The 26,149-nt window shown below is 44.7% G+C and overlaps 2 protein-coding genes across 3 annotated transcripts in view; one reads left to right on the top strand and one right to left on the bottom strand.

The window, feature by feature from the left end:
• Nucleotides 1–2,715: 2,715 nt before the first annotated feature.
• GHRH (growth hormone releasing hormone) lies at nt 2,716–8,573 on the top strand. The gene is made up of 5 exons (XM_089769723.1): nt 2,716–2,795; nt 6,281–6,412; nt 7,046–7,150; nt 8,010–8,144; nt 8,507–8,573. The coding sequence occupies exons 1-5, from the start codon at nt 2,716–2,718 to the stop codon at nt 8,571–8,573; spliced, it is 519 nt and encodes a 172-aa protein (XP_089625849.1).
• A 994-nt stretch (nt 8,574–9,567) lies between these two features.
• Nucleotides 9,568–26,149, bottom strand: part of RPN2 (ribophorin II) — a 40,792-nt gene continuing 24,210 nt past the window's right edge. Inside the window, exons 11-18 of one of the 2 annotated variants that reach the window (XM_075901310.2) lie at nt 25,741–25,855; nt 24,137–24,331; nt 23,228–23,314; nt 22,536–22,631; nt 20,701–20,776; nt 19,825–19,954; nt 15,602–15,675; nt 9,568–12,333 (exon numbers count right to left, since the gene is read on the bottom strand). In XM_075901310.2, the coding sequence (XP_075757425.2) occupies nt 15,624–15,675; nt 19,825–19,954; nt 20,701–20,776; nt 22,536–22,631; nt 23,228–23,314; nt 24,137–24,331; nt 25,741–25,855 (751 nt within the window). In that variant the 3' untranslated portion in view covers nt 9,568–12,333; nt 15,602–15,623. The remainder of the gene's footprint in view (nt 12,334–15,601; nt 15,676–19,824; nt 19,955–20,700; nt 20,777–22,535; nt 22,632–23,227; nt 23,315–24,136; nt 24,332–25,740; nt 25,856–26,149) is intronic. The other variant, XM_075901311.2, reaches the window with a different exon arrangement.

Genomic DNA, 26,149 nt, shown 5'->3' on the forward strand with positions numbered 1-26,149 from the left:
GGGTTTGTTTTTTTCAAAAAAATTAAGCATTTTCCAGCTTGGGATTTTTTTTTTTTTTGACAGATTTCCATCCAACTGCTGTTTGGGGAGCATTTTCATTTTGATCGCAAAGGTACTTCCTACCGGAAAAAAGATTAGAGGGAAAATTTTCTACCAGCTCCAATTTCCTCAAATAAAAGACAGGACTATGTAGCACTTTAAAGACTAACAAGATGGTTTATTAGATGATGAGATTTCGTGGGCCAGACCCACTTCCTCAGATCAAATAGTGGAAGAAAATAGTCACAGCCATATATACCAAAGGATACAATTAAAAAAAAAAAGTGAACACATATGAAAAGGACAAATCACATTTCAGAACAGAAGGGGAATGCGGGGGGGGGGGGGGAGAGGAGGGGGAGGAAGGTAAATGTCTGAGAGCTAATGGTATTAGAGGTGATAATTGGGGAAGCTATCTTTGTAATGGGTAAGGTAGTTGGTGTCTTTGTTGAGCCCGATACGTAGAGTGTCGAATCTTAGCATGAATGACAGTTCAGAGGATTCCCTTTCAAGTGCAGATTTGAAAGGCTTCTGGAGTAGGATGCAGGTAATTAAGTTGTTGAGACAGTGTCCTTTCTGGTTGAAATGGCAAGAAACTGTTTTTTCTTTGTGATCCTGTCTAATATATGTTTTGTGGGCATTTTGTGGGCATTTCTACCACTACTCAAATAAAAGCACATTGCTCAGTTCATTTTGGACCATGGACTTGAATTATTCCTGTTCCCAAGGCAGCTGCTAAACAATTATGAAAGTGTTCGTCTGTCCTGAAATGTCCATGGAAGGTTATCCCGTAAGAAACATGTCATTTGTTTTCCCATGTCAGGCATTGCAGAGAGGAGACCCATATATTATGTGATAAACTTAAAAAACAACAAATGGTCTGGTAGCACTGTATAGACTAACAAAACATATAGTCAATATATATACATGCAGGCTATGTCTAAATGGCGCATTCTTGTGCAAGAAGATATGCAAATGAACTGTGGTGATGAATATTGCCACACTTCATATTGCCACGCCTCATTTGCATACCTAATAAGCCACCATTTTTGTGCAAGGGGCTTTTGCGCAAGAAGGAGCAGTCTATACTGCTCCTTCTTACGCAAAAACCCCCTCTTGTGCAAGAACCGTTTTGCCTGAAAATAAGCAGCAGAACGGCTCTTGTGCAAGAGGGGGTTTTTGTGCAAGAAGGGGCAGTGTAGACTGCTCCTTTTTGTGCAAAAGGCCCTTGTGCAAAAATGGCAGCTCATTTGCAAATCTTCTTGCACAAGAATGCGTAGTGTAGATGTAGCCATAGTCTATAAAGTGCTACCAGACCATTTGTTGTTTTTTAAGTTTATCTTGTACACAGTAGCTCGGCTACCCCCCCCGAAGATACTATGTGATGACCAACTGCACAGCACAAGTCGTGCGTCAGCAGAAGCTAGGCTAATGGGCTAGAACCCTGCACACCTTCCTAATTCTGCCTGTGACTTTGGGTGAATCACTGTGTGATAGGGCCTCCTTTATCCCTCTCCTATCCTTTGTCTTGTCTATTTAGCCCATAAACTCTTCAGGTCAGGGACAGTCTGTCACTATGGGCACATCCGTGACAGACTGTCACCAGGAAGATGGATGCTGTGGTTTTTGATCTTCTGGCGTTTAATTTAATGGGTCTAGTGGGGACATGCTAAATCAAATGCTGAGGGCACCCCCATCGAGGCTGGTCCTCTTCACTGTCGAGAGGAGTAAGGGAAGTTGACAGGAGTGTTTCTACTACTGTAGAACCTCTCGCTGTGAGGACTTCGCCCTAGCTCGGCTTAAGGTACGTCGACTCCAGCTACATTATTTATATATCTGGAATTGTGTACCATAAGCTGGCCTTCCCCCATAGCATAGACCTGTCCTATGTGTTTGTACAGTGCTTGATGCAAAAGGGCCTCAATCTCAGCTGGCGCCCTAGATGCTACCACAATACAAAGAGTTCCTTGGAGGGTGAAAGTTTTTTGTGCCAACTACTGGGCAAATATTTACAAAGAGCAAATCCAGAGAAAAATCCAGATTGCCCAAAAACAAGCTCAGCTCCTAACCAGGTTATTCAAGCAGCTCTAATCAGGACAGTCCCAGCTGCCCTGCTTCTGGTCTCTGCCTCATGTGGTAAAAGGAGCTCCAGCAGAGGCAGTGAGAGCAGAAGGGCACAGCGAGAGGGGGGTACATTTTCCTAGCTCACAGGTGGAAGGTGATGGATTCAAGGGCAGTTTTGGATCACCAGCAGCATTCTCCAGAAATGGGATCGCGAGGCTGGAAGGGGGCAACTTGCTGAGACAGTTCCAGTCAGAGGCAGGCATGGGAGGGGGGCTCTTGGCCGAGGTGGTGGCTGGTGAGGTGATAAATTTCCATGCTGCGCCAGACACTGATGCACTGAGGCCATTGACTTGCAAGGGAACGTTCATGGCGGGTTTCATAAATATAGGCTGCAGGGCGATTTCGGTCCCATTAAGGCTGACCACACAGGGCTTATGACTTGAGCCTGAGAAAATGAAGACCTAGCTCAGAGTGCCCAGGCACATTCAAGAAGCCTTTTCCCAACCCACTGGCAGGGACGTGGTCAGAGCTCCCAAGGGTTGTGTGAGAGTGTCTGTTACAATCACTAATTTGGATTTCTCTTGTTTTCAGGCCATTCCAGAAGGGTGAAGGATGCTGCACAGGGCCATCTTCCTCCTGTTTCTCCATTTAGTCATGTGCTCCATCTCTTCTCCTCTCTATCCAGCTCTCAGGTAGGTGCCAAGCCCCTTAACTTCCTGCACATACGAACGATTCCCCTCCCCATCCCGTTTCTCTGACATCACACCTATTTTCTGGCCTGAGCATTCGGTGGATTTCCATACCAGGCTCAGGAAGCTGCAGGCAGCATTTTTGCCAGCTTCCCCCCACAGCTCTGACAGCGTTGACTGGCAGAGCATTCCGCTTTCTCCCACCACCAGCTGTGACAGCTCTTGACCCTGACTAGCAACATCCTCTGCTATTTCAGTCCCACTCTGCAAATGCCGCCAGTTCACCTCACTCTTGACCTGCTATTTCTGTCCTGATCTCTGCCCCTTGCTGTAGCCCTGTCTGCTCACCTCAGTCCTGATCCACAGCTGCTCCTGGAGCACCTCCCACACATGGCCCGCAGCACACCCTGCAGTGTCAGAGCTGAAAGTCTCCTGTGCAGCCCCCTGCAGGTTGTGCCAAATTGTCTTGTTTAAACATTAGTTTATGCTTCAGTGAGAACAAGCTTTTCCTCCTCCGCATTTCTCAGCCACAAGCAGCTGTTTACATTGCTGTTAGCGGGTCCACAGCTCTCTGGTTTGTCTGGGTCCTTGGTGCATGGAAGATGCGGGCCACAATGTTGAATCCAGTATTCACTCCTTGCCTGCTCTTTGGTGATGGGTGTGCACTCAGGAATGGTATAATGGACCACAACGGTTTGCTGGCCTTGTTAACAGACCTTGTGCCTGACACAACGGGAAGCATAGATATAAGCCCTTGAGCAAAACACTGGTGCACTTGAAACAAGGGACAGCAAGGGTCAAATGGCCTAAACAGTTTTAAAACAAAATATGTAAGTTCAGGGCTGGCAATAGCAGCTAGGGCAGCTGCCCTGGAGCCTAAGTTGTCTGCTTAGTCATAGAACAGGTACATGGACAACACAACCACCTTCCCCCTCCCTGCTACAGCAACAGACCTCAGGTTCAGTCTCCACTGAGATGCCAACCATGGTAGCAACAGGCGCTTGGTCAGTGCTCAGATACTATAGGGCTGGGGGCAGGATAAAAATCCAACTCAAGCCAGTGGAAAATACCTAGAATCAGAAGCTCCTACAGATGAGCCATACTGCCAGCAGAGTCATGATTTTTTGATGCTACCAACCCATGCTGGATTTGAACTAGTGACCTACAGTGGACTGTCCTTATAGTTCATTGGCAATCCCCCATCTCTCTTTCTCCCTCCCCTGACATTAAGGTTGTAATGTCAAACACTCCAAAAATAGGCCGGGCCAGAATTCAGGTTGCCCGCTTAGCATTAATTTGGCCCTACTGTGCATATTCGTTCAGTGCTCACAGAGGATTTTTCCATATTACTGTGCTCTCATGGGCTTGCAGGTCAAGCCCCAATTCCCATTCCCCTTGCCAACTCGCATCTTCTACTCCTCTCACCCAGTTCCTTTGCTCAGCCAGTCCAAATTCTCTGCCAGACCAAATTCCTTGTCGGGATCATCTCTCCTACTCCTATTGTGCTCCCTCTCCGGTTCCTAGTCCCAGTCCTAAACCTGTGTCAGTCTTCGAATGGATGTAATAGGAAGGGCAAAAGATGCTTCCCTGACACAAAGGCTGCCCCCTTGTCAAATATCGAGTCCCTGCTCCCACGTTCAGGCCTGCAAAGGCATTTTTAAAAAAAGGTCTCAAATTTTAATAGAGAAAAACACATTTGATCTTGGTTTCATTTTTGGGAATAGCTGAACATTTTGGTTAAAATTAAAAAAAAAATCAGCCTGGCATGGAAAATTTCAGCCTAAATGGTTGGCAAAATTATAAACAATTGTAAACAGGGTCTTATAATGGGAAATGTTGAGCAACCATAATAATATAGATGGTACAACCAGTTCTGTCTTTAATTAAAAAGTTGTAAGTACAAGATAGTTTTCTTTGCTTCTTTGTATTTTTATCAACTTGCACTGAAGTGCTTTGGTGGTATTTGGATTGAAGGGTTATGTACTAAAATGAATGAATTTAAGTATCTCTCTGCCATCTGTTGAAATTATCTTATTTTTGAAATTCAAAAAAAGAGATGATCTGCAAAACCAACTCCAGTTGCACTCTGGAGCAAATGGATTCATATTTCTCCCTCATCTCCATGGAAAAGACTTTAGTCTTTGTTTTCAAGGACCAGCATAGTGAGAACCCAATCAGTTGTGTTTTGCCTGGGTAGGCTGGCAGTTCAGAAAAGGGGATCTGGTTAGTGACTGGGACTTCTGTGTTTCTAATCTTGAAAGATGCCTTATTGGTATAAGTAGCGTGTAGGCAGCTTTCAGATCTGGAGGGCAGCAAGAGAGACCACCTGTGCTGTGTCTATGAGGCAGGGAAGGAAAGAACGAGCCATACTAAGGTGAAACCAGCAAAGCGCCACTTAAGGACTGCTGGGAGTTAGCCCAGTAGCGAAGGCCATAGTGGTGAGAGGGAGACAGTGAGGACTACAACAAGGCTGAGCTCACTGCTGCTGGCTCATGTTAGATGGTGCTTGGTCCTGCCATGAGTGCAGGGAACTGGACTTAATCTCCTGAAGTCTCTTCAAGAAGGGCTGTCCTTACCCCTACACAGAATATGCAGCTGTATGGGACACCACTGGGTCTTAATGTCCTATCCGCCTCTTCATCACCCTGTTCTGTGGCTGCTGCAGCAAGGCGAGCCTCCCTCCTGGAAAGGATCTAGTTAATGTAAAAAGAGAAAAAGCCTGCCAGACCTATTAGCAGAACACTGACTCCCTGAAAGATCCATTCAAGTGGTAAAGAAGCTATTTAACAGGCTTGGAAGCAGAAGCAGCTGTAAACTGGGAAACCAGAAAGCAGGTTGAGGGACTGTTTACAGTTATTAACAGTGCTCCCCTGGGCGTCTGATTCTGCACCCACTATCGTCAGTGGGGGCTTAACTTTCTTTGTGGTCTATGTACAGCAACTGCTACCATGAAGTCTGGTTCCTAACTTGGGCTCCTAGATGTTACAATGATACAAACAATAAACAAATATCAATAGCAGCGAGGTCAGATCCTATGCCTGGAACTCCTTCCCACTTACGCTGCCCCAAACAACTTCCCCCTCCTCATTCAAATAGCTCCTGAGAACACAACTGGTCCATGAGGCTTTTCAACAAGGCACCAAACACTAGACCTCTTTGGGTCTATCAAACGCATAAACCCACCCATAGCTCCCGTGTGTCACTGTGCTGTCAGATTTCAGTGCTGAGCAGTTTGGCCCAGGGATCGGCTCGGTGCATGCCATGTGCACTGACGGAGTGCCATCAATAATGAACAACAGCAGCTGTTTACTGTGTTAGTCAACAGGACCTTAGTTTAAAACTGGCTTTAAAACAATTTCATTTCTGTGTTGCTGAAGATTATAAAACATCTCTCTCCCTCCTCCACTGGCTGCCGTCGAGCCTTGGGGCATCAGTCTAGTAGCACTGAGTAGGGCCCCCTAAGTCCTAAGGTAAACCCTGCTTTACAGGTACAATCCACGGCCCGTCTCTACCAACGCGGTGAGCTTTCAGCTTCAGGATGGCAGTCCAGTGCAGAACAACAATCTCTCTGTGGAGCAGCAGGAGGAGGAAGGTTTTCTAACCAACCCTGCTGAAAAAAGGTAGGTGCTTCACTCCCCAATCCCAACACACAAAGGGCGCCCCAGTTAAGTTCTTCCTAAACTGCAGCCCAGAAGGGAAACAAGGGGGTATGAGAGCACTTCAGGATATTTTGCAGAAATTACAAATGAGCTCAAGGTCTGGCTGAAATTTTTCCAAACTCTTTTCCAATGGAAAATGGGTTTTTTGATTAAAATAATTTTTTGCAAAAATGGTCTGCTTTCTCTAGAAGAAATTACCACCCCAAATGCATCATTATCTCTGGGGGCTTCTCAAACTTATGTCCCAGCTGTATTCACTCCTAAGAGTCCCATGGTGCTGCTGGGGAACAGCTAGAACATAGGGACATTCGCAAGCCTTTGGGCCCTTTACAACTTTGTTTTTTAATTTGTAACCACTTTTCCCCAGCAGTTCCAGATTGGTTGGGAGACTTTCCCACTGTTGCCACATCATGAATTTAAAAAAATACTTTTTATTCTCCCCCAGAAAAGCAGTCAGATACAGATTCAGTGACGGGTGTTTGCCCCTTAATCAACTCCTCTCCCTGCACCAAATATGATTTTTTTTGGCATTTTAAAAGTTGATTCGTTACCAAAAGGGTGTATTATGCAGCCAATCTGTCTCTCCTTCATTAGGATGCAGCGTCATGCCGATGCCATATTCACTAACCAATACCGGAAAGTCTTGGGCCAGATTTCTGCCCGGAAGAACTTACAAACCATTATAGGCAAACGGCTGGGGTAAGATCACCTTTCCTGTTTCCTTTTATTACCGGATTGGGACTCTGCATGTCACACAACTAAAACAGAGAATGTTCCATCCAGGCTGCTGGACCCATCTCTCCTTGTCACATTCTTTTCGCACTGTTTCACCAGGAGTACAAGAACACGCCTCTTACTCTAAGACCCCTGCATCCCTACGTTTTTTAAATGATCTACAATCACAGCTTTTTTGGAAGGAAGCTTTGTTTTTAATCCTTTCCTTTCCTTTCCAACCTATTAGCTTCAGGGTTATGCTAAATCTCCGCTGCCTTAGTAGCTGGCTAGAACCTTTGTAGGAAGCAGTAGGTATTATCATTCACTGATAGTGTCTAGACTGCAGGCTTCTTTCGGAAGAAGCTTTTCTGGAAGAGATCATCCAAAAAAAAAAAAAAACCCCACTCTTTTCAAAAGAGCGTGTCCACACTGCCAAAGCGCATCGAAAAAGCGATCTGCTTTTTTGACAGATAGCATCCACACTGAATGGACACGCTCTCGGAAGTAAGCTGTGATTACTATGGGCACCTGTGCTTTTTCCTCTTCTTGTGAAAGAACTCCCTTGTCCCCGTCCACACATGCACATTTTTCCAAAAAAGCTCTTTTGGAAAAAGGCTTCCCTGTAGAAAGAGGTTTACCAATCTCAGAAAACCCCCTCAGTTCTTTCAATTTTTTTTTGAAAGAACACGATTGCAGTGTGGATGTAATTGAATTTGTTTTTGGAAAATTGCCATTTTTCTGAAAAAACTCTGTACTCTAGACAAGTGATGGAGAAACTGCTTGTAAAGATCCTGTCTGCAGAGCGCTATTCTAGCAACCATTCTTGTTCTTTGCATAATCGAAGCAGTGAACGCAGTCCAGCAGAAGGGAAGCATGAATTTTTGACTAGACGCCAGTCTGAGAGCATCTTGATGGACAGCCGCTACCACCAGCAGATGGTATTAAGGAATTTCTTGGGAGCCATATTGCAGAATCAGAGGTAGGTAGAAAGCTCTCCCTTGAAATGTAATCCTAACCCTATAAGCCTAACCCCATTTCTGTCAACGGGAGTTTTGCTGTACATTTCGATGGGAGCAGGAATAGGTCCTTATTCCTATCTGACTTACGGGAGTGAAAAGATGGCAGCAGGCAATATTCCTCCAATACATTCTTTCTAATGGTTAGCATGGCACATCTGTATTGGGGGAAACTTAAGATGGCAGCTCCTCTTTACAGCATGGCTAGTATAGTCCTGTACCTCATCAACTTGTCTCTTCCCCCAACTTTGCTGTTTTCTAACAGAGCAATCACAACAGTGATTTGTTGTTTTCACTACCTACCCAGCTCTCTCCTCTTATTCAGGCCTCCGGATGTCAACAGTTATCATGTAGAGGACTTCGACACCCTCACCAAGCTCATGAAATTGTAAATCTCTCCCCCTTCTCTTCATGCTCTGGTGAGTACCAATTCCTAGCTGCTGGCCTTTGGGCAATACCCGGCTTTTGCAGTGCTCTGTAGTGGGAAAAGAAAGGCTTAAGACAAGCTTTACTGTGCAGATGGTGAGTAACCAGTGTCCATCGCAGTATGGAACAGCATTCAATGAAGTGGTGAGTTCTCTGCATCTCTGAAAAAAATCATATCGCTTGTGTATCTAACCCCAGATTTAGAGCCTAACTTTGGCTTGAAGGTGGTGGCCACGAAAACTGGTATTTAAAAACTGTCTCAAAATCAAATGCTTTCACGAATGGGGAGCTACAGCAAACAGGGGAACCCTCCTCACCCAGCTCGCTTGCTTTTCCTTCTTTTGCCTGAGTTACTTGTCTACTCTTATAGCCAGTGATGACAGCTCTGGTGAGCTTGTGGTTGAGGTAACATATATGTTATGTCTTTACTCACAAGCAACTGCCTCAGTCTTGTTTTCCCCCCCTCAGGAGTTATTCAGAGATAATGAACCTGGCTGTAGAATAAACAACCCACAGCAGCAAAGACAAGATCCTGGACATGAAGAGCTGTAATCCATGCATATCCTTCTTGGAATCTAGAGAGACATTTCATAAAGGAATCAGATAGTGACTTTAAAACAATGCCCAGGTTAATTCAAATCAGTCCTTAAATTATTCCCCTCCAGATGCTCTTGGCCAGAGGTCTGTTATCTGCTCTGGTCTGTACAGGATTTCTCAGTCCTGTGTGCACCTAGCCCAGGGCAGACATTTGATTAGCTACAATCTCAACAAAATTTCTGAATCAAGTGCTACAGAAAGAAATCTGCTGAGTTACTGCTCTGTCTGGAAGTTTGCTTATTCAATAAACATGCAGACTACTAAAAATTACCTTTTGGTATCCATGTAAATTTAGTCTATACATTGATTTGACTCTTCCTGCTTCTGGATACATGTCCAACAGAGACCAGATCATGCATTACATGATTGCACATTATAGATTTATTTCTCCAGAAAAAAAGACACATGTACACAATATACTGGAAACATCACTGGCCTCACACAGGACTCTCTTGTCCTATCCAGAATTCTTGCAGAAAGACTGCACTCCCCAGCAAGCCCAGCGTGGGGTTAATTTGGTGTAAATGATACTCCCCTCTGACAATGCACAGAAATGTCAGATTATACTGGTCAGTATATTTTAACTATCGCGGTGGAGCATTATTAAGTCTACTCCTACCTCCATTGCACCATTATTTCTCACATTTAGGATGCCGGTGTAACGTCTCATGGCCTGTTAGAAGGGGAAATATGTTGTGTTCCCCCCTCCCCGTGCCATAAAACCCCTCTCCAGTGTCAGAGATAGAGGATAAACAATATTCAGCTTCCTTCTCTGGCATAATGACTTTCCTACTACTGCACTGTAACAGTTATGCCTTCAGATGATATGTAAATAATTTCAGGTGAGTTTTGCTTTTCCATCACTGCAGCAAAAATAAAAACTGTTGAGAATAAACTTGTCCAACCGCAGGTTAAGATTCCTCCTCCTCTCTTGAGACATGCCTGTTTCTTGGTCACGAGCTACATTATCTGCACACTAAGGACATATTTTCCAGTTGGTTTTCAAAGGCTAATTCAAACAGCTGTGCTAGGCTATGAAAAAAGTACAGGGCAGTGTCTGCACTTGCCAACTCCAGGCTCAGGTATAATGTTGCACATACACAAGCAGAGGATAAGACCTTTGTAGATGTGTCTCACTGTATTAGACCTTTGCCTAGGTCAAACCTGGGTTGGAGAATCTCTCCGCTTTTTTTCATGAGGTGACGAGATATGAAAATGGGCTCCAGCTGGCAGGTTTGAGTATGAATGTTTATTATTTCACACATTGTGAATATTAAATATCTGGAAGAGGCTTCAACTCAGCCTCTAGATTTGTAGGAACAATTTTTCCCTTCTATCTAATGGCAGTCATTCAACTATGGGCACTAATGGCAGACTGCTAAATTTTCACCCACACATGCAGTCAAGGAAGTAAGAAGCTAACATCTATCATCTACTTCCAGTTATGGATGTAACTGGTGGCGAATGCAGATTTAGATGATCTAAAAATGTAGCCTGAAAATTCCCGTTCCATGGTGTAGCTCCATGTAAGTCAGCTGGGGTACTGCGGAGTGTTTTACCAATGTTCCTTCAGCCATATTGTCCTGCACTAGTTGGAAGATTCCTGGACCTTCAACACTACGGCTGCAGTGATAGGTAACAGCTGCAAGGAGGGAAACTGAAGAGTCCAGGCAGAGTACTAACATTAAACAAATAGCTATAGCTATAGCTATATATCTTCAGAACAATACAGAAAAGGTGTTTCTTAAAAAAGGGGGGGAGGGGAGTTGTCTATTCCTGTGCAAGGAGCAACTGACTCAAGAAAAAGGACGGGGGTAAAACTCAAAGCGAGAGGCTAAGATAACAGAGCTAAAATGTCAGTGATACACCACCATTGGGATGTGGATTATTAAGGCATTACTCAGCTTTACCTTTGGCCTTCCAGTAAACCTAGGCTGGGCTCCAATGGCGCAGGAATGTGTAGACAGCATGGCTTAGTGTTCAACCAGTTCTTTAGATTTCAAAACAAATCCAATAAACATTGTCATGTTATAACTAGCACGCTCATTGTAAACATTCAATATTCATTGCATCAGAAATCACATCCCTGCCTCTACTATAAAAAGAGACAAAACAGAGAAATCACCCTGGAAGCGGTGAGGTTGGTGCTGGAATGGAAACAGAGCTAGGGTAACAAAGTTACTCTGATGTCAGAGCTGGTTGAATGCACTGGAGTCTCACTAGTGCTGTGTGGGACCCATGAAAAATAATTAACAACTGAATAAAAGGAAGGGTGCACGTCAGTCTTTGTATTTCAGCACCATGGACAGTTTCTCACCCTGCTTTAGGCACGGAACTGGCTCTCGATTCTTGGTTCTAAGACCAGGGTCTCTCATGTCAGTACAAACAGAGCTTATACGCAGTGTTTCCGTGCACACAACAGCAGTTACTGGAGAAAGGCAGATGTGGGATTCACAACTGTATCCTCTGCAACTATCATTGAACACAGCACAGGAGTAAAAAAGGCCTGTTGCACAAACTTAGTTACTTTGGAATAGAATGGGAAGAAGGCAGAGAAGGACCTGAAAGCAAATGCCAACCAAACTGCAGGAGCAACATCACAAAGAGAGAAACGTCACACAATACAACATGCATTGCCTAGACTAAAGAAATTATGGGCTAAACAAAGCCACATGGAACTCACAATGTTACATCACAACAGTTGGGAATAAAACACTGAACTCGTCTTTCCTCTCATTATCCCCTTTATTCTGCAGGAGCTAGGGAGGGGACAGAGTGGCAGCAGAGGAGAGGGATGTCGGAATTACAAAATGTGTCCTGTCAGAATTAACACTCGGCGCGGGGGGGGGGGGGGGGGGGGGAAGGAGGAGGAGGAGGGGGAGAGAGGGGAGGAATGGAAGAAAAGACATGGACCTTGCTGGCTTAATTCCAAAAGTGCTCAGCCAGTCATTAAACACAAGTGAAGGAAAACATTAAAAAAAAAAAGTATAACCACAATTCTCTTGACTTTATAAACAAATTCTTTACTGCCTTCCAACTTCTGGCTGTTGGACTGTTTCTTGGCCACTTTTCAGTGGCGATTTGGGGGTTTTCCTCTTATTTCCTCCATTCTTCCAGTACTAATGTGTCCTGAAAGAGAAATTCCAACCAAATTAACATTCAGTGAAAAGCTGCAATTCTTCGCTTATTAAGTGTCCCATGCTCTTTTGAGGGAAGACCGTTTCTTTTTCATGTCAAACATAAGCCACAGCACAACATAACAAGGAGAGGGGGGCAAACAGAAAGAGCAATGAAATGTCCAGAAAACACAATGGCAGATTTCTGGCACATGGTAGAGGAGATCAGCCTTGCAAAACAAAAACTGAATTAAAAAATGGTGGCTGAGTGCAAAGCTTACAACAGGCTTAGTCCAATTTTTAAACCTACCAAGAAACTGCTGGTTTATGCAATTAGAACAAGTGGGTCTGGGTCTTATAAGGAAGACTTAAGATCTCTTCTCCAAGTTAATAGCCACCTCCATGTGAACTGAAGGGTTAAGCCAGAGCCAAGAGAAATCCTGCACATACATGACAAGGCCCTATTCTGGGAAGGGACAAAACCCAAGATGCTGCACACCTGCAAGATACACTGACTTCAATTAGAGGTCTGGGTCTTCAGTGCTTTTGAGTCAGCCCCCAACACTCTCAGAGTTCAGAGGTTGTATACACTGAACTCTGTTCCAGTAAAGTGCAAACTGATGTGTGATGCACTCTTGGAGTATCAGAGGAACCCTGGCTGTGGTTTTGAGGGGCTGGCAAAAACAGGTGCTCAGAGCTTACAGCATTTAGCTCGGGCTAAGGAAGCATACAAGCCATACCATACCTACACCACATTGCAACAGCAAGGATTTAATATTATGACCATTCGTCAGCTAGAACAAAATGATAAGCTCACCTATGAGTACAGAGCCAATTCCTCTATCTACGTCAGCCTTTTTTTTTTTGTGTATGCAAAGGTTCAAAAGCCCCTGTGAGGGAAAGGAGAGGTGGTGACAGGAATATCCTGAAAGGGTCTGGAAAGGGACATGAGGCCAAATCTTCCATGTTGTGGATATTAAATGTTCTCATTATGCGTGCCTAGAGTACTGGATAGGTACATTTGTACATACTTCAAAACAAAGTGAAGCATGAGAGATCTTTCATCAGTGTATTTTGCAGTGGTTTCAATTAGGGATGTTAAAATGCATTTATTTGTGTAAACACGTATCCACTGAAATTTTCACACCGGTGCGGGGGGGTGGGGGAGGAGAGAGGGGACAGAAGAGAGGCAAGCACTTGCTTCTCCTTCCCCCTTCCCTGCTGCCTCTGTAGCAGGCTCATTGGTTAATCGCATTCTAAACTATGTGATCACATCCCTAGTTTCAATTCTATCAGATGAATGCATTCTCTCTCTTTCCTCTCTCATCCTTGAAAGAATGCAAAGAGCACAGAAGAAATGCAGGTATCACACATGCATAGAAACAAGAGACATGCAGAAAGACAGGCAGCATGCTGCTGGGCCGTCTAGCCCCCCCCCCCCCCTTCATTCCCCAGGACTACTGCTTAGTAAATACAGCATGGACATGGTAAATGGGAACTTTCTCCACTCCAAATTCACAGCAGAAATGAAGGGCTTTATACTGGGAAAGGGATGTGGGAGCTCTCTCAAAATCTCTCCGATTTTAGATTGCATCTCTCCATGTGTCTGTCTGCGAGTCTGTTTGTTCAAGAACTCCTAAATAGCAAGCTAGGGCCACCAAACTTGGTAGACAGCTTCCTCTTTCTCCTAATTTAAAGCAAGGTCATGGATGGGTTATGTCAGGAGAACCAGAAGCCCCAGGAAAAGGGCAGTTTTCCATAACATGCAAAGGGAGGGACTGCTGGTTAGAGAGATGCGATATGAGTGTGGTCACTGGGGGTGTGAGCCAACAGGGAAGAACTATCCTGCAGAGTAGCCAGCACAGCTTGGGGTCCACCATCTTGCCTGCCAGCACACTGAATAAGTAGGCTCCCGTACCCTAAATCTTTTCCCCTCCCCCAGCCCTGGGCAGGTTAGGGGGGTTGCCTGGGGAGAGGAATAGGCTCAGGCAGGCTGGGGAGTAGCCTGGGGAGGGAGAACAGGCCCTTGGCTCCCAGTCTCCTGCACTCCCTCCCCCACATCCCAAGGACCTGGGCAATTCCAGGTAAGTCTGCTAGTGATGTCATACATAGAAGGGGCTGATGGAGAAGGTCAGGAAGGGATTTTCTTCCCTCAGTGTTCTCAGAGTTTTGTTTTTAAACGCATCTCCTCCTTCTGAAGCATCAAGGATGGCCTGGCTGAAGAGGGGACATTGGACATGGGGGACAGGTTCTGAGGTGGCATGGAGTGTGTTCTCTCTCAGGTGTCTGCCTGGCTTTGGCTCACATGCTTTGCGGCTACTTGCTCACCAGGAGTGGGGTCAGGAATTTGGTTTTTTTTCCACCTTCCTCTGCAGCATGAAGGGGAAGTCTCTTGCAGGATTATTTGGCTATATCTTATTTAATCATTTCCTTGCCATTATATGGGCCATGAGCACTGGCATGCCTCGGTCCTGCCTGTTATTTGCCTGTGGCACGTATCAGTCTAGTCTCCTGCAAGCTGTAATGCATTGATGGGCTTCGTGTGAAGGTGTTGGGTGACTGGTGGCCTGTGGCACAAAGGCAGTCAGACTAGATGATTCAGCAGTCCCTTCTGGCCTGAAACTCTATAATGCCACAGTGCAAGCCACCAAATCTCATCTAATTTGATACGTGGCTAAATCATGGCTTAGGTCACAAGTCAAGAGAGGTGAGTAGTTGGGCTTTGCTTCTGCTGGATCTCTCATTACCCACTCCACAAAGCCACACACACCATTCAGCTTGCCTGGCAATCTTTGCTAATGCTGCCCAGGAATGAAACAGCAGAAACCCTGCAAGTCAGGACTAAGTAAGTGACAGCATATGAGAAGTTTGTACCACGACCACTTTCACTACACTCTAGACAACATTTGTCATTCAGTTACAGGCATGATAAACCATCCCAGGTCCCTGAGCTTAATTTAGCTTTTGTTTCATCGTCATACAGAAACTTTAGGTCCACAATCAAAAGGAGGCAAGTGTGTTTGTGTAGGTACATGTCATAGAAACTTTGGCAAATGAAGGCTTCACAAAGAAGTCATTTTCTCTCACTGCATGTAGATAACAGAACAACATCTAAAGACAGCTATAATTACAAATACACCCCCAATCCCAGATTCAAAGCCATATGTGCCAGGAGGGGCCGTGGCTTCAGCTAAGATTTCTTTTGGCTAAGGAGTGAGTGATGAGAATGAAATGAAGCAGCCAGAATGCCTGGGAAAGGCAAATTCCAAAAGAGCCCTTACTTCTAGGAAGCGCAACCCCCTTTTACCGCAGTGTTCTATACTTTGCCAACCTACTGCTCTGTTCTGCAGCAATCCTGCCAAAAGGAGAGAGGGAAAAGATTCAGAGGACAGGGAGGAGAGCAGCCCACTCCAGGGACTGGAGCAGATAAAAGAAAACGCAAAAAGCAAAACCAGGGCTTCCAATGCTTTCAATAAAGACACAGGTGTGTGCCAAGCTGTACTGTTGCTGCCTCTCCTGGGCTGTCCACACCAGGAAAGTGGCTTTGTCTCAAAGTCTGTGTCATGTTAGCCATTGCTCTGAGTATCTGACATAGGCTAGCAACAAGGCTTACACTGGGCTGGCAGTAAGCCAACCAATGATGTTTTTAGCAGATTATTGTCATATGAGAGCCTGAAGGTGTGAAAGTTCCACAGGTAGGTGGAAGTTCTATTGTATTGGTAAAAGCTCATAGGTGTCACAATCAATGAAACTGTATAGCTCAACATGCAGAAGGTGTTCAGAGAGGTAAGAAGTAAGTCATTCCCCCATTTATCTGCTAACAGAAGCCCTGGTAGAGCTGAAACAGTGATATGCTTCAATGAATCCTTGATTCTCCAGATTTCTTAACAGAAACACTAAGTTTTACTTTTACCATTTCTATTCATCATCTTAGCAAGAAGCAAACTTCAGACTTACTGCACTGGCAATAATAACTGAAACACAGGAAGGAATGACAACACACAGCTCCGTCAGAAAAGAACTCCTGATAGAACTCTATGCAAACAAGGAGAGTGGAAATACCACACTGTGCATCCCAAAGCATGGCTAGGAAATGCTGCTTTGAGACGGGATTGAGCTCTGTTGATCTAGCTGATCATCTGTGTTCAGCTGCAGTATCTGAATATTGCTTATTTTTAAAGGCAATAAATCAATATAAAGTCAAAGCAAATACTAGGTTTCTCTCGGTTGATTGCTTTGTAAAAAACCATATCAACGTGCATGTGCAAACGCCTTCCAGGGCATGGTAAAAAAACGAGAACAGGTTTGACTTATCCCTCTGACATGTCAAGGGATAAGCCCAGCAGCCAGGCACTGCACTCGCAAGACAGGGATCAAAGCCTGAATCTTGAAATGAGACTTAAAGTGACAGCAGTTGAGGGACCAGAGGCTCCTAGGAAGAAAACGACCATGACTCTGTCTGCAGTGATGCTGGGGTCAGTGAGCAGCAATCTGAAGGCAGCCAAAGTGCACGTGTGTTTGCAAGATGCCTTTGCAATGGTGAGGTATGAATGAGAAGGTTCTATGGACTCTCTGATTAGCGGGCCAACAATGTATCCATTGGGTGTAGCCACTAAGTTTTAGATTTATGTTCTTACAAAGTTTTGCTTCCAGCAGGAAGGTTTGTGCTGATGGGTAAGCCACAGGAAACATTGATAGCAATTATACAGGCTGGGGAAGGACTTGCTTGGGGCATTAGGAATGTAGCTGGTTACATGCTCACATTCTCAACTTTCTTGAAGAGCCCCATCTTTACAATAGTGGAGAAGGAAGGGAAATTACACATGCACAGCAAGTTAGAACTGTAGTCTCATGGCTGATACATTTTAAAGGCTAATCCTAGAGGAATTTTTCCTCTGGATTTGATGGAAATTGGATCAACCCTATAACATATAGAAAGTCAAAGCAACATCCCCTTCATAACAAATCGTTTACCCAGTAAGTGGCTCTGTGGAAGCTTACTGTAAATGTATGGATGTTAAGTTTAATACACCATGGCATGAACACTGTCTGTTAGACCATATGCTTTGTTGTAATTACAGTTCTTCCAAGGAAAATGTTATGGCCTAGACTTTCAAACCTGGGTACCTCAAATAAGGCTCCCAACTCTGCATTTAGGCATCTAAACGAGTGGGCTGGATCTTAAAATTGCTAAGCCACCAGTGGCTCCAGTGAAGTTCACAGAATCACAGAAGTATGACCCTATAACAGCACACACTTCTCCAGCTGAGGCTTCACCACTGCTGAACAGAGAGAAATAAATACCTTCAGTGTCTTTCATGTGACACCCCTGTTAATACAAGCCAGAAAATTAGTGTTTTTTGCAACTGCACCACATTGCTGACTCGTATCCAATTTATGAGCCACTATAACCCCCAGATCCTTTTCAGCAGTACTGCCTAGCCCAGAAGTGGGCAATAATTTTTGATTGCGGGGAGGGGGGCGGGGCACATCAAGATTTTGGAAAGTGGTCAAGGACTGCACTCTTCCATGTTATTAATAGAGGAGATGTGGGGTTTGGAATGCAGGCTGGGTGCAAAAGGGAGCTTGGGGTAGGGGACTGGGGTGCAGGAGGGAGAGGGGGATCTGGGAGGGAGTTTGGATGGAGGAGGGGGTTGTGACCTAGGGCAAGGGACTGGAATGCAGGGGTTTTGTTTGTGACCGAGGGTAGGAAATTGTGATGTAGGGCAGGGCACCGGGGGTACCAGATCTGGGAGGGGGTATGGGTGCAGGAGGGGGCCAGAGGGTTTGGTGTATGCAGGAGGGGCTCGGGTGCCAGAGGCAGGCTTTGGCCAAGAGACTTACCATCTAGCAGCCCAACCAGCTGTAGAGCTTAAAATGTTTCTCAGCCAGCCAGCCTGCCTGCCCTGTGCCTGCACAGGCTACAGCACCATGTGCTTGTGTGAATAACTGAGCCATGGGGGGAGGGGGGGGTGAGGGGCATGGTGCTTCGTGTGCTGCCTGTTATTCAAACAGGTAGCTCCCATTGGCCAGAAACAAGCCAATGGGATTGGGTTAAGGGGCCGGGGCAGCGCCTGTAGCCTTCCCCCCTGGGATCACAGTTTTGAAAGAGAAACTGCCCAGCAGCTGCTTTTCTGAGCTGTGTGGGGGGCAAGCAGGGAAGCCTGCTTGGGGCTCCCTGCTGCATCCACAGGCCAGACCTGGTGGCTTAGCAGGCTGCATCCAGCCTGAGGGCCATATTTTGCCCAGGCCTGGCTTAGCCAATCATTCCTCTTTTTGTACTTGTGAATTTGATTTTTCCTTCCTAAATGACGTATTCTGCACTTGTTTTTGTTGCGTTTTACCTTGTTGATTTCAGACCTAAAATACTGAATTGCACTGGACTCAGGAGAGACTCCTTCCCCCAAGATGTCCATTAGGATACAGTCTCCCAGTTTTAAGCAAACTTTTGATAATTATTCTTTTGAATAGTCTTTCGATCAGTTTTGCACCCACCTTGTACTTTATCTACACCGCATTCCTTAATTTGCTTAGGAGAGTGTCAAAAGCTATTCTAAAAATCAAGATACAGTAAAACTCCAATAGTCCGGCATCCAATAGTCCGGCACTCCTGATAGTCCGGCATCAAAATGGCAAGAGCCTAGTGAGTGAGTTTCGGAAAAAACGAGTCACAAGGTAACAGCGGTAGCAGCTGAACTGAGCAAAAAGGGTAAAAAAGGCTTAAAAACCTAAAACATTACAGTATACTGTATACAGTATGTACAATAAAAAGGGTTAAGAACACTTTATATACAGTATATAATGTATACAGTATATATATAACCAGCTTATAGTACCTCCTGATAGTCCGGCATGTTTGATAATCCGGCACCACCTACGTCCCATAGGTTCCGGATTATCGGAAGTCTACTGTATATTGCAACTACTGCTCCCCACCCTCCATCAAGCCAGTAATCCTGTCAACAAAGAAAATGAGGTTGGTTTGGCATGCTTTGTCCCTAACAATCCACGCTGGTTATTCCTTATAATCTTAGCAGCAGCCATGCTTGCTGCTGGCTGTTCTACACTTCTTAGGAACTACCCACTCATTTAGGTACCTTAATTTAGGCCCCAAGTTTAAAAGTCTTGGCCTCTGAATAGGAAAACCCATGTTCTGTCAATGCACAAGAAAAAGCACACACTCCCTCTCTCAAAATTGTATGCATTCGTTCAATTCATTGAGCTGCTTTATAATACACTTACAAGCCCACAATAATTCTCCAGGACAGCCACCCATTTCCAAACCATCAGCATCAAGTGGCAAGACTACTTTCTATTCAGCATTTCAACAGGGGTGTGTGCTGAAAACGGCCAGTGCAACCTGGCAGAGCTGCCTGCCTCGAACTAGCAACTTCCTGCTCAGCACTGGATCATTTACTGATGTCAAATTCTGTCAACATGGCCGCCTTTTCCGTCACCTCTTTGGAAACAAGACCCTACAGTGACACACTTCCCTTCCTCTTACCTCTTTACTGCTTTCTGGGCCAGCATTCTGTTGCCTGCCAGGAATGTAATACCGCCCAAGATGGCCAGGTACTTCAGAGTCTGGAACATGTTAAGTTGAGTCCAATAGACGTACATGAGCCCCAACATAGCTAGGAAGAGAGAAAAATCTCATTTCAAAGTGGGGCCTTGGTTAAATTTGTTCATGGCACTATGTGATTAGGAAGTAATACACTGCGCTGCTGTTGGGCCTTGGTTTCCATTTGCCCCCTAGCTCATTGGTCCAGGAGAAACAGAGAGACTGTAGTCAGTTCCAAGGTAGCAAGGGCCTTCTGCCATTGTGGTTGATGCAGGAGTGGCACTGGTGAGTTATGGCCAGTTCTCTTCAGATGGAAGACTGTTAGATGCAATATGAAGGTCTGAGGATGTTAAGGGAGGTGGATTTTCCAGGGTAGGTGAGGGACCAAAAAGCCGATGAGAGCTCTGAGCTCTCAGAAACTATGTCCTATCCATTCCTGAGCAGGACAAGTTGGTCTGAAGTGTGTGTTTGTGTATAAATAGACTCAAGGAGCTCCCATAGGCCTTCATCCACACTCCAGTCCCACAAAAAATTCTCAAACTACCAAAGGGTGAATACACAATAAAAATAGCAACCTCTCTGACTATGAAGAGTGCTATTATGTTTAGATAAGTGGTGTGCAAGAGGAACCGAGTATAATGACAGCTGTTATAAGCTGATGGACAAAACAGATTTGTTTATCACCATATTAGAATCGTTACTCTATTAAGTCATTACAGTTAATAGGTTGAGAGTCCATTTTATCAACAGGGTACTTATCTATAAAGCCCATGTGGGAAGGAGGTCAAACAAACAAAGCAGAGAGCCTCTCACACTTACCAGCATGTCCCAGGTGAAAGATAATTGTGCTGGGAGCAAAGCTGAAATTGGAGATGTTGGCACCAATTTTTATCCACTGAAAGAAAAAAAATGAAACCGCAATCACAATGGCTTTATCAGACACCAGATTTTATTTTAAAATGTTATCAGTTAATCACAAAGTTTTGCAACATGCCTTTCAAACTAGAGCTGCTTTAAAATGATGGCCAAGACTGCCAAAACAACGTGTTTGTAACTGCTTGTCTCCATGAGGAAACAGCCTGGAGTAACTAATGTGAAAGAACAGCTGTTCCACAATAGCTCCCCACACACAAACTCCTGCATTTACCAAGAGTGTCTTTGGGCAGTTTATTTTTAATTCACACACAAGTTTATTTCACAATAGCTTCCCTGTGTAGACAAACCCTTAAACAGTGGCCAAGCCAAGATCACATCTCACCTTTGGCGAGCTTTTAAAGGCAGAAGACGCTGCTCCTAGTTGTAATAATGAATCTGTCTCTGCATGAAAGCAGCTAGTCAGTGCTTCTTGAAGGACTAGATAGGAGGTTACCTTGGAATTGACAGGATTTCTCACAAGTATTTTGCTAAACTAACCCTCCAAACCTATCATTCCCTCAGAAAAATCTAATTTGCCTTGAATCCATAGGAATAAAACTGGTCACAGTAAACATGATGTTCTTATACTGAACCCAGGATGAAACGAGCTTCAGTTCTAGAAACATTAAAAGGTTATGAATTACCATGTAAAGTCAGTTTGAAGGGAGTAGGAAAGATGGATAGGAACATCATTGAGGGAATGCAGGGTCAGTCATCAACAAGTGCATTGTGGATTCCGAAGGTAATGGGACATGACTTTATCCAAGTGTCCCCAAGCCTTCAGAGGAAGAGAGGTTTCATTTGGAATGCACTATGAGGGAAAGGTGTGGGTTTCAAAGAGGAGCCATCTGTTTATCTCACCAAGAGAGATTTTAAAGTACACCTATCAAGTTCTAAAGTGGTATTTAGTTGATGACAGGTGCTTGGCTGATACTGTACATTTCAGCTCTGGCTATATGGACTCAAATGCTGATTTGATTCCCACTTGTGGACCTATCTGGTGGCCTCGCAGCCAAGTCTTTTAGCACGTGAGGCCACATCACAACATCGCCAGGCAGTTTGATATGACTGACTTTTTCTGGAAGAATCTAGGGCTGGAACAACAGGGGTAACTGAGGTCAGAACTGAGATTGTCAGCTGAACCATGTGAGAGAAGCTTACACTGCCCTAAGTCTCATCCTAATCAGTGCTCTCACCGGAGCATAAATTCAACAAAACAATTTAGGAACAGGAGTTAGAACTGACAAGCTAGTCCAGCCCTTTGCACCTAGATTGGACGCCATTAATTTGCCTGTAACATCCTAGCTCCATAATGCCCTTCTATCCTGCCTTGTTAACATTAGGCTCTTCCTAGAGGACTAGAGAGAAGATATATCAACCAATAAGTAATGCTGCTGCTGAGTGATGCAAGGATTCCTCTAGTCACCTGACAGCCTCCAATTTTATGTCTGGGAATCAAAACTGCACTTCTAACGAGACTAAGGGGCTTGATTATATTTTCTTTAAACTGTTCAGTGCCTTACAGTGATTTGCTGGAAGTTCAGCATAGAATGAAACAAGAACCTGAGAGTTATCTTGGTTAGAAGGGACCTCTAGGAACACTGCTCTTCCCTCTCCATCATGGAAAGGCTGGTGTCATTCCTCCTAACCAGAGTGTAGGTGAGAGGTGCAGCTGTAGCTGTTTACTATGCTAGTTCTGAACTGTGGGACAGAAAAGAAATTCCATCTATTCTACTCACCAGAATGAAGAGCAAAAGCAATGGGGAGAGGATCAAGGCTGTGAATGTGTTGGACACCACTGTAGGAGGCCTCTTCTCAGGTTCCCTGAACAGGTGCTGTAGAGAAAAATCCCATTAGAGGCACTTTAAGAATAGCTGCCTCCTCAATAGGTGAGCAATTTCAGTCCTGGCCACTGGTCCCACACAGTGGGGCCATCTCAATCAAGTATCCCAGGCACAGTTCATGACGTCCTTGTGAAGGCACCTTACCCCTTCCAAATGTAAGCCCTTGCTTTCCTACAGCATCAACATTTCACTTGTAATCTGTCAAACAGGGAATCACTCCCCATACATCATGACTAGTCTCCTGAAGGGAGAGCATGAGAGCGCGCTTTAGAAGCTGAAAGTTTTCTGTGGACAGCGTGATCTCTAGCAAGACAGAGTGTGTCCCATTACCTAGATCTGGTTCTCTGCAATGATGGTACAATACTTTCCTGATAAGCTCTGTGTCCCAGCAGTGTATTTCTGCCCACTGATAAGTAATACAACACCAAACTCTATGCACTAAAAAGTTATTTTTGTTTTCCTCCTCTAATGTGCATCAGTAACATGGTGAAGACACGTTCATATGGAAGGCTACTTTTTAAAACTCTTGCTGATATGGCTAAAAGTGAAACTGGGTGTCAAAATAGAATTAATCTTTTGAGCTGTACCTGGATTTCTGGCTTGGGAACAAAAAGGTTCTTTGACTGAACTGTGGATGGAGCATCTTCCTCTGGGAATTTGATAACCACATCAGCCTGAAATGGAATTGAACAACATTACAAAGCCATGACCCTGGCATATGATCGATAAAGGCTAGGCTACTGTGCCCCTCTCTCAGGGTACGTCTACGCTGCACATTAATTTTGAAATAGCAGCTTATTTCAAAATAGCATGTCTACATTGCAGGGGGAGGAATAACTTAGAATGTCCCTGGTAAGGGGCTATTTCGAAATAGCAGGGGTGGAGCGTCTACACACGACTTATTTCGAAATAGCTATTTCGGAATAGGCGTTATTCTTTATAGAATGAGGTCTACAGATTTCTGAATAAGCCGCCCGTTATATCAAAATAACAGAATGGCTGTGTAGATACTTGCATAGTTATTTCAGAATAACGGCCATTATTCTGAAATAACTTTGCTGTGTAGACATACCCTCACAGACCTACTGAACTGCATTTTAAAATGACATTTCCCTTTCTGAATAGAGAAGGGAGTGCCCTTCATTTAGTACTATCCAGCTGGATATGCTCAAATCCCAGCCAGCACACATAAGTTACTTCCAGGGCCCACTTGCTTCAGAGCCCATGCCCTGCCAGTACAAGTTCTGCTCTCAGAGACCTTGCTCCATGGCTGTTCATACCTGACAAAGAGCTGAAAAGTTACTCTAGTCTTGCTTTTGCGCGGATTCAATTTTTTTTTTTTTTAAACCAAGAGTCTACATATGCCATTTAAAGGAAGCAAGACCGGCCACACAAAACTACAGCATTTGTGTGTCTATTCTTCTACCTTCTATTACTGATTCTCGCTACAGTGTCAATGATCCTACAATCAAGTCACTGCACAGTCAGCAACATACCACATTCCACAGGATTGGATTTTCCAGAGTGGCATCTCCTATTATCAAGTAAAGGGTGTAGGTTCCAGAGGCAGAATCAAACTCTGTCTTTCTCTCAGAGGTGTCCAGTTCAAACTTGTACACGTTCTTGCTGTCTGGTTCTGCAACAAACACCACCTCCTGCCCAGTCTTTTGATTGTGAAGACGTACAAATGTCTGAGAAGGAAATGATCATGTTTATATTTGTACAGAGATTTTCATCACAAGAAGAAATCTCTTTTGACACCAATGAGGCAGACAAGTATTCATATCTTACAGATGGGAAAACTGAGGCAAGGGGTAGCAAGTGATTTGCCCAAAGCCAGTGACTCAGTGGAAGAGCTAGAAATAGAATTCAGGAATCCCGAACACTGGATACTCTACTGACTCACTTGTGCACAATCGTCCCAGTGTAGCCAGACTGTAATATAGGATGCATAACAGTCCAGAAAACTCCTTGGGTACTTGGGAAGAATCCTAAGCATTGTTGCAGGCTGGGGACCAACTGGCTAAGTAGCAGTTCTGTAGAAAAGGACATGGGGGTTACAGTGGATGAGAAGCTGGATATGAGTCAACAGTGTGCCCTTGTAGCCAAGAAGGCTAATAGCATATTAGGCTGCATTAAGAGGAGCATTGTCAGTGATCCAGAGATGTGATTATTCCTCTTTACTCGGCTCTGGTGAGGCCACATCTGGAGTATTGTGTCCAGTTCTGGGCCCCCAATTACAGGAATGATGTGGACGCACTGGAGAGGGTCCAGCGGAGGGCAACCAAAATGATTAGGGGGCTGGAGCATATGACCTATGAGGAGAGGCTGAGGGAGTTGGGTCTATTTAGTCTGCAGAAGAGAAGAATGAAGGGGGATTTGATAGTAGCCTTCAACTTCCTGAAGAGAGGTTCCAAAGAGGCTGGAGAAAGTCTGTTCACAGTAGTGATGGATGGCAGAACAAGGAGCAATGGTCTCAAGTTGTGGTGGGAGACGTCCAGGTTGGATATTAGGAAAAACTAGTTTACTAGGAGGGTGGTGAAGCACTGGAATGGGTTACCTAGGGAAGTAGTGGAGTCTCCATCACTAGAGGTGTTTAAGTCCCGGCTTGACAAAGCCCTGGCTGGGTTGATTTAATTGGGATTGGTCCTGGGGCTGGACTTGATGACCTTCTAAGGTCTCTTCCAGCTCTATGATTCTATGATTTCCTGCTGTAGTCACACTTTTGTTTTATCATCATCATCACGACTGGTCTATGGACCATGGTCGTTACATCAAATATGTGAAAGTTTCAAGATAGAAACGCACTATTACAGCATAGGATGTAGCTTCCCCCACTCTGTATTTGTTTCTTTAAATGAGACAGAAAGTAAAGCTTAGTGGATACTTATTTAAAATGTTAAAAAAAAAAAAAGTAGCTCCAATTTTCTTTTGGGTGCACAAAGTATTTATCTACAATTTCCCCATCACAATTTGTTTCAAATGCAGACAATAGGATGGTTTTCAAAGCCTAAGAAAGCTTTTCAAAGAGCAACGGCCCCAATGATGCCTCAAGAGGCAGCATCCAGATGACAGGCTAACTATCTAAATTCATCCTGACCTGGTGAGGAATGAGCTCAGCTCCGCTGTTCACATCCACCAACTGGAAGGACAAGGCAAAATTCTGATGGCTGTCGGCTGTGAGCGATCCTTTGGCTTTGGTTGGATACGCTACCCTGGGAAGCGAGAGAATTAAAAAAAAAAAAGATTAGAGATGGTTTGTCAATAGAGGGTTTGTAGCGACTGACATGCAAGTCTGGCTAACAGTGTCACAATTCACTCGTAAGGGGACTTACTGTAGAGCAGGGGTGTTAAGCTCAATTCATCAGTGCCAGTCCTTAAATCCTTCTAATGGGTCAGTGGGTACTACCCATCTGGCAGGGCTCTGGGTGGGCTCCACACATTCCCTCCCCAGGTATTTTCTGGCTCCTCCTGCTGGCCTATGTGCACCCCCACGTGTTCCCAAACTC

The sequence above is a fragment of the Pelodiscus sinensis genome, chromosome 17 (assembly GCF_052426305.1).
Source record: "Pelodiscus sinensis isolate ZL-2025 chromosome 17, ASM5242630v1, whole genome shotgun sequence".
In the NCBI taxonomy this organism is placed as follows: domain Eukaryota; kingdom Metazoa; phylum Chordata; order Testudines; family Trionychidae; genus Pelodiscus; species Pelodiscus sinensis.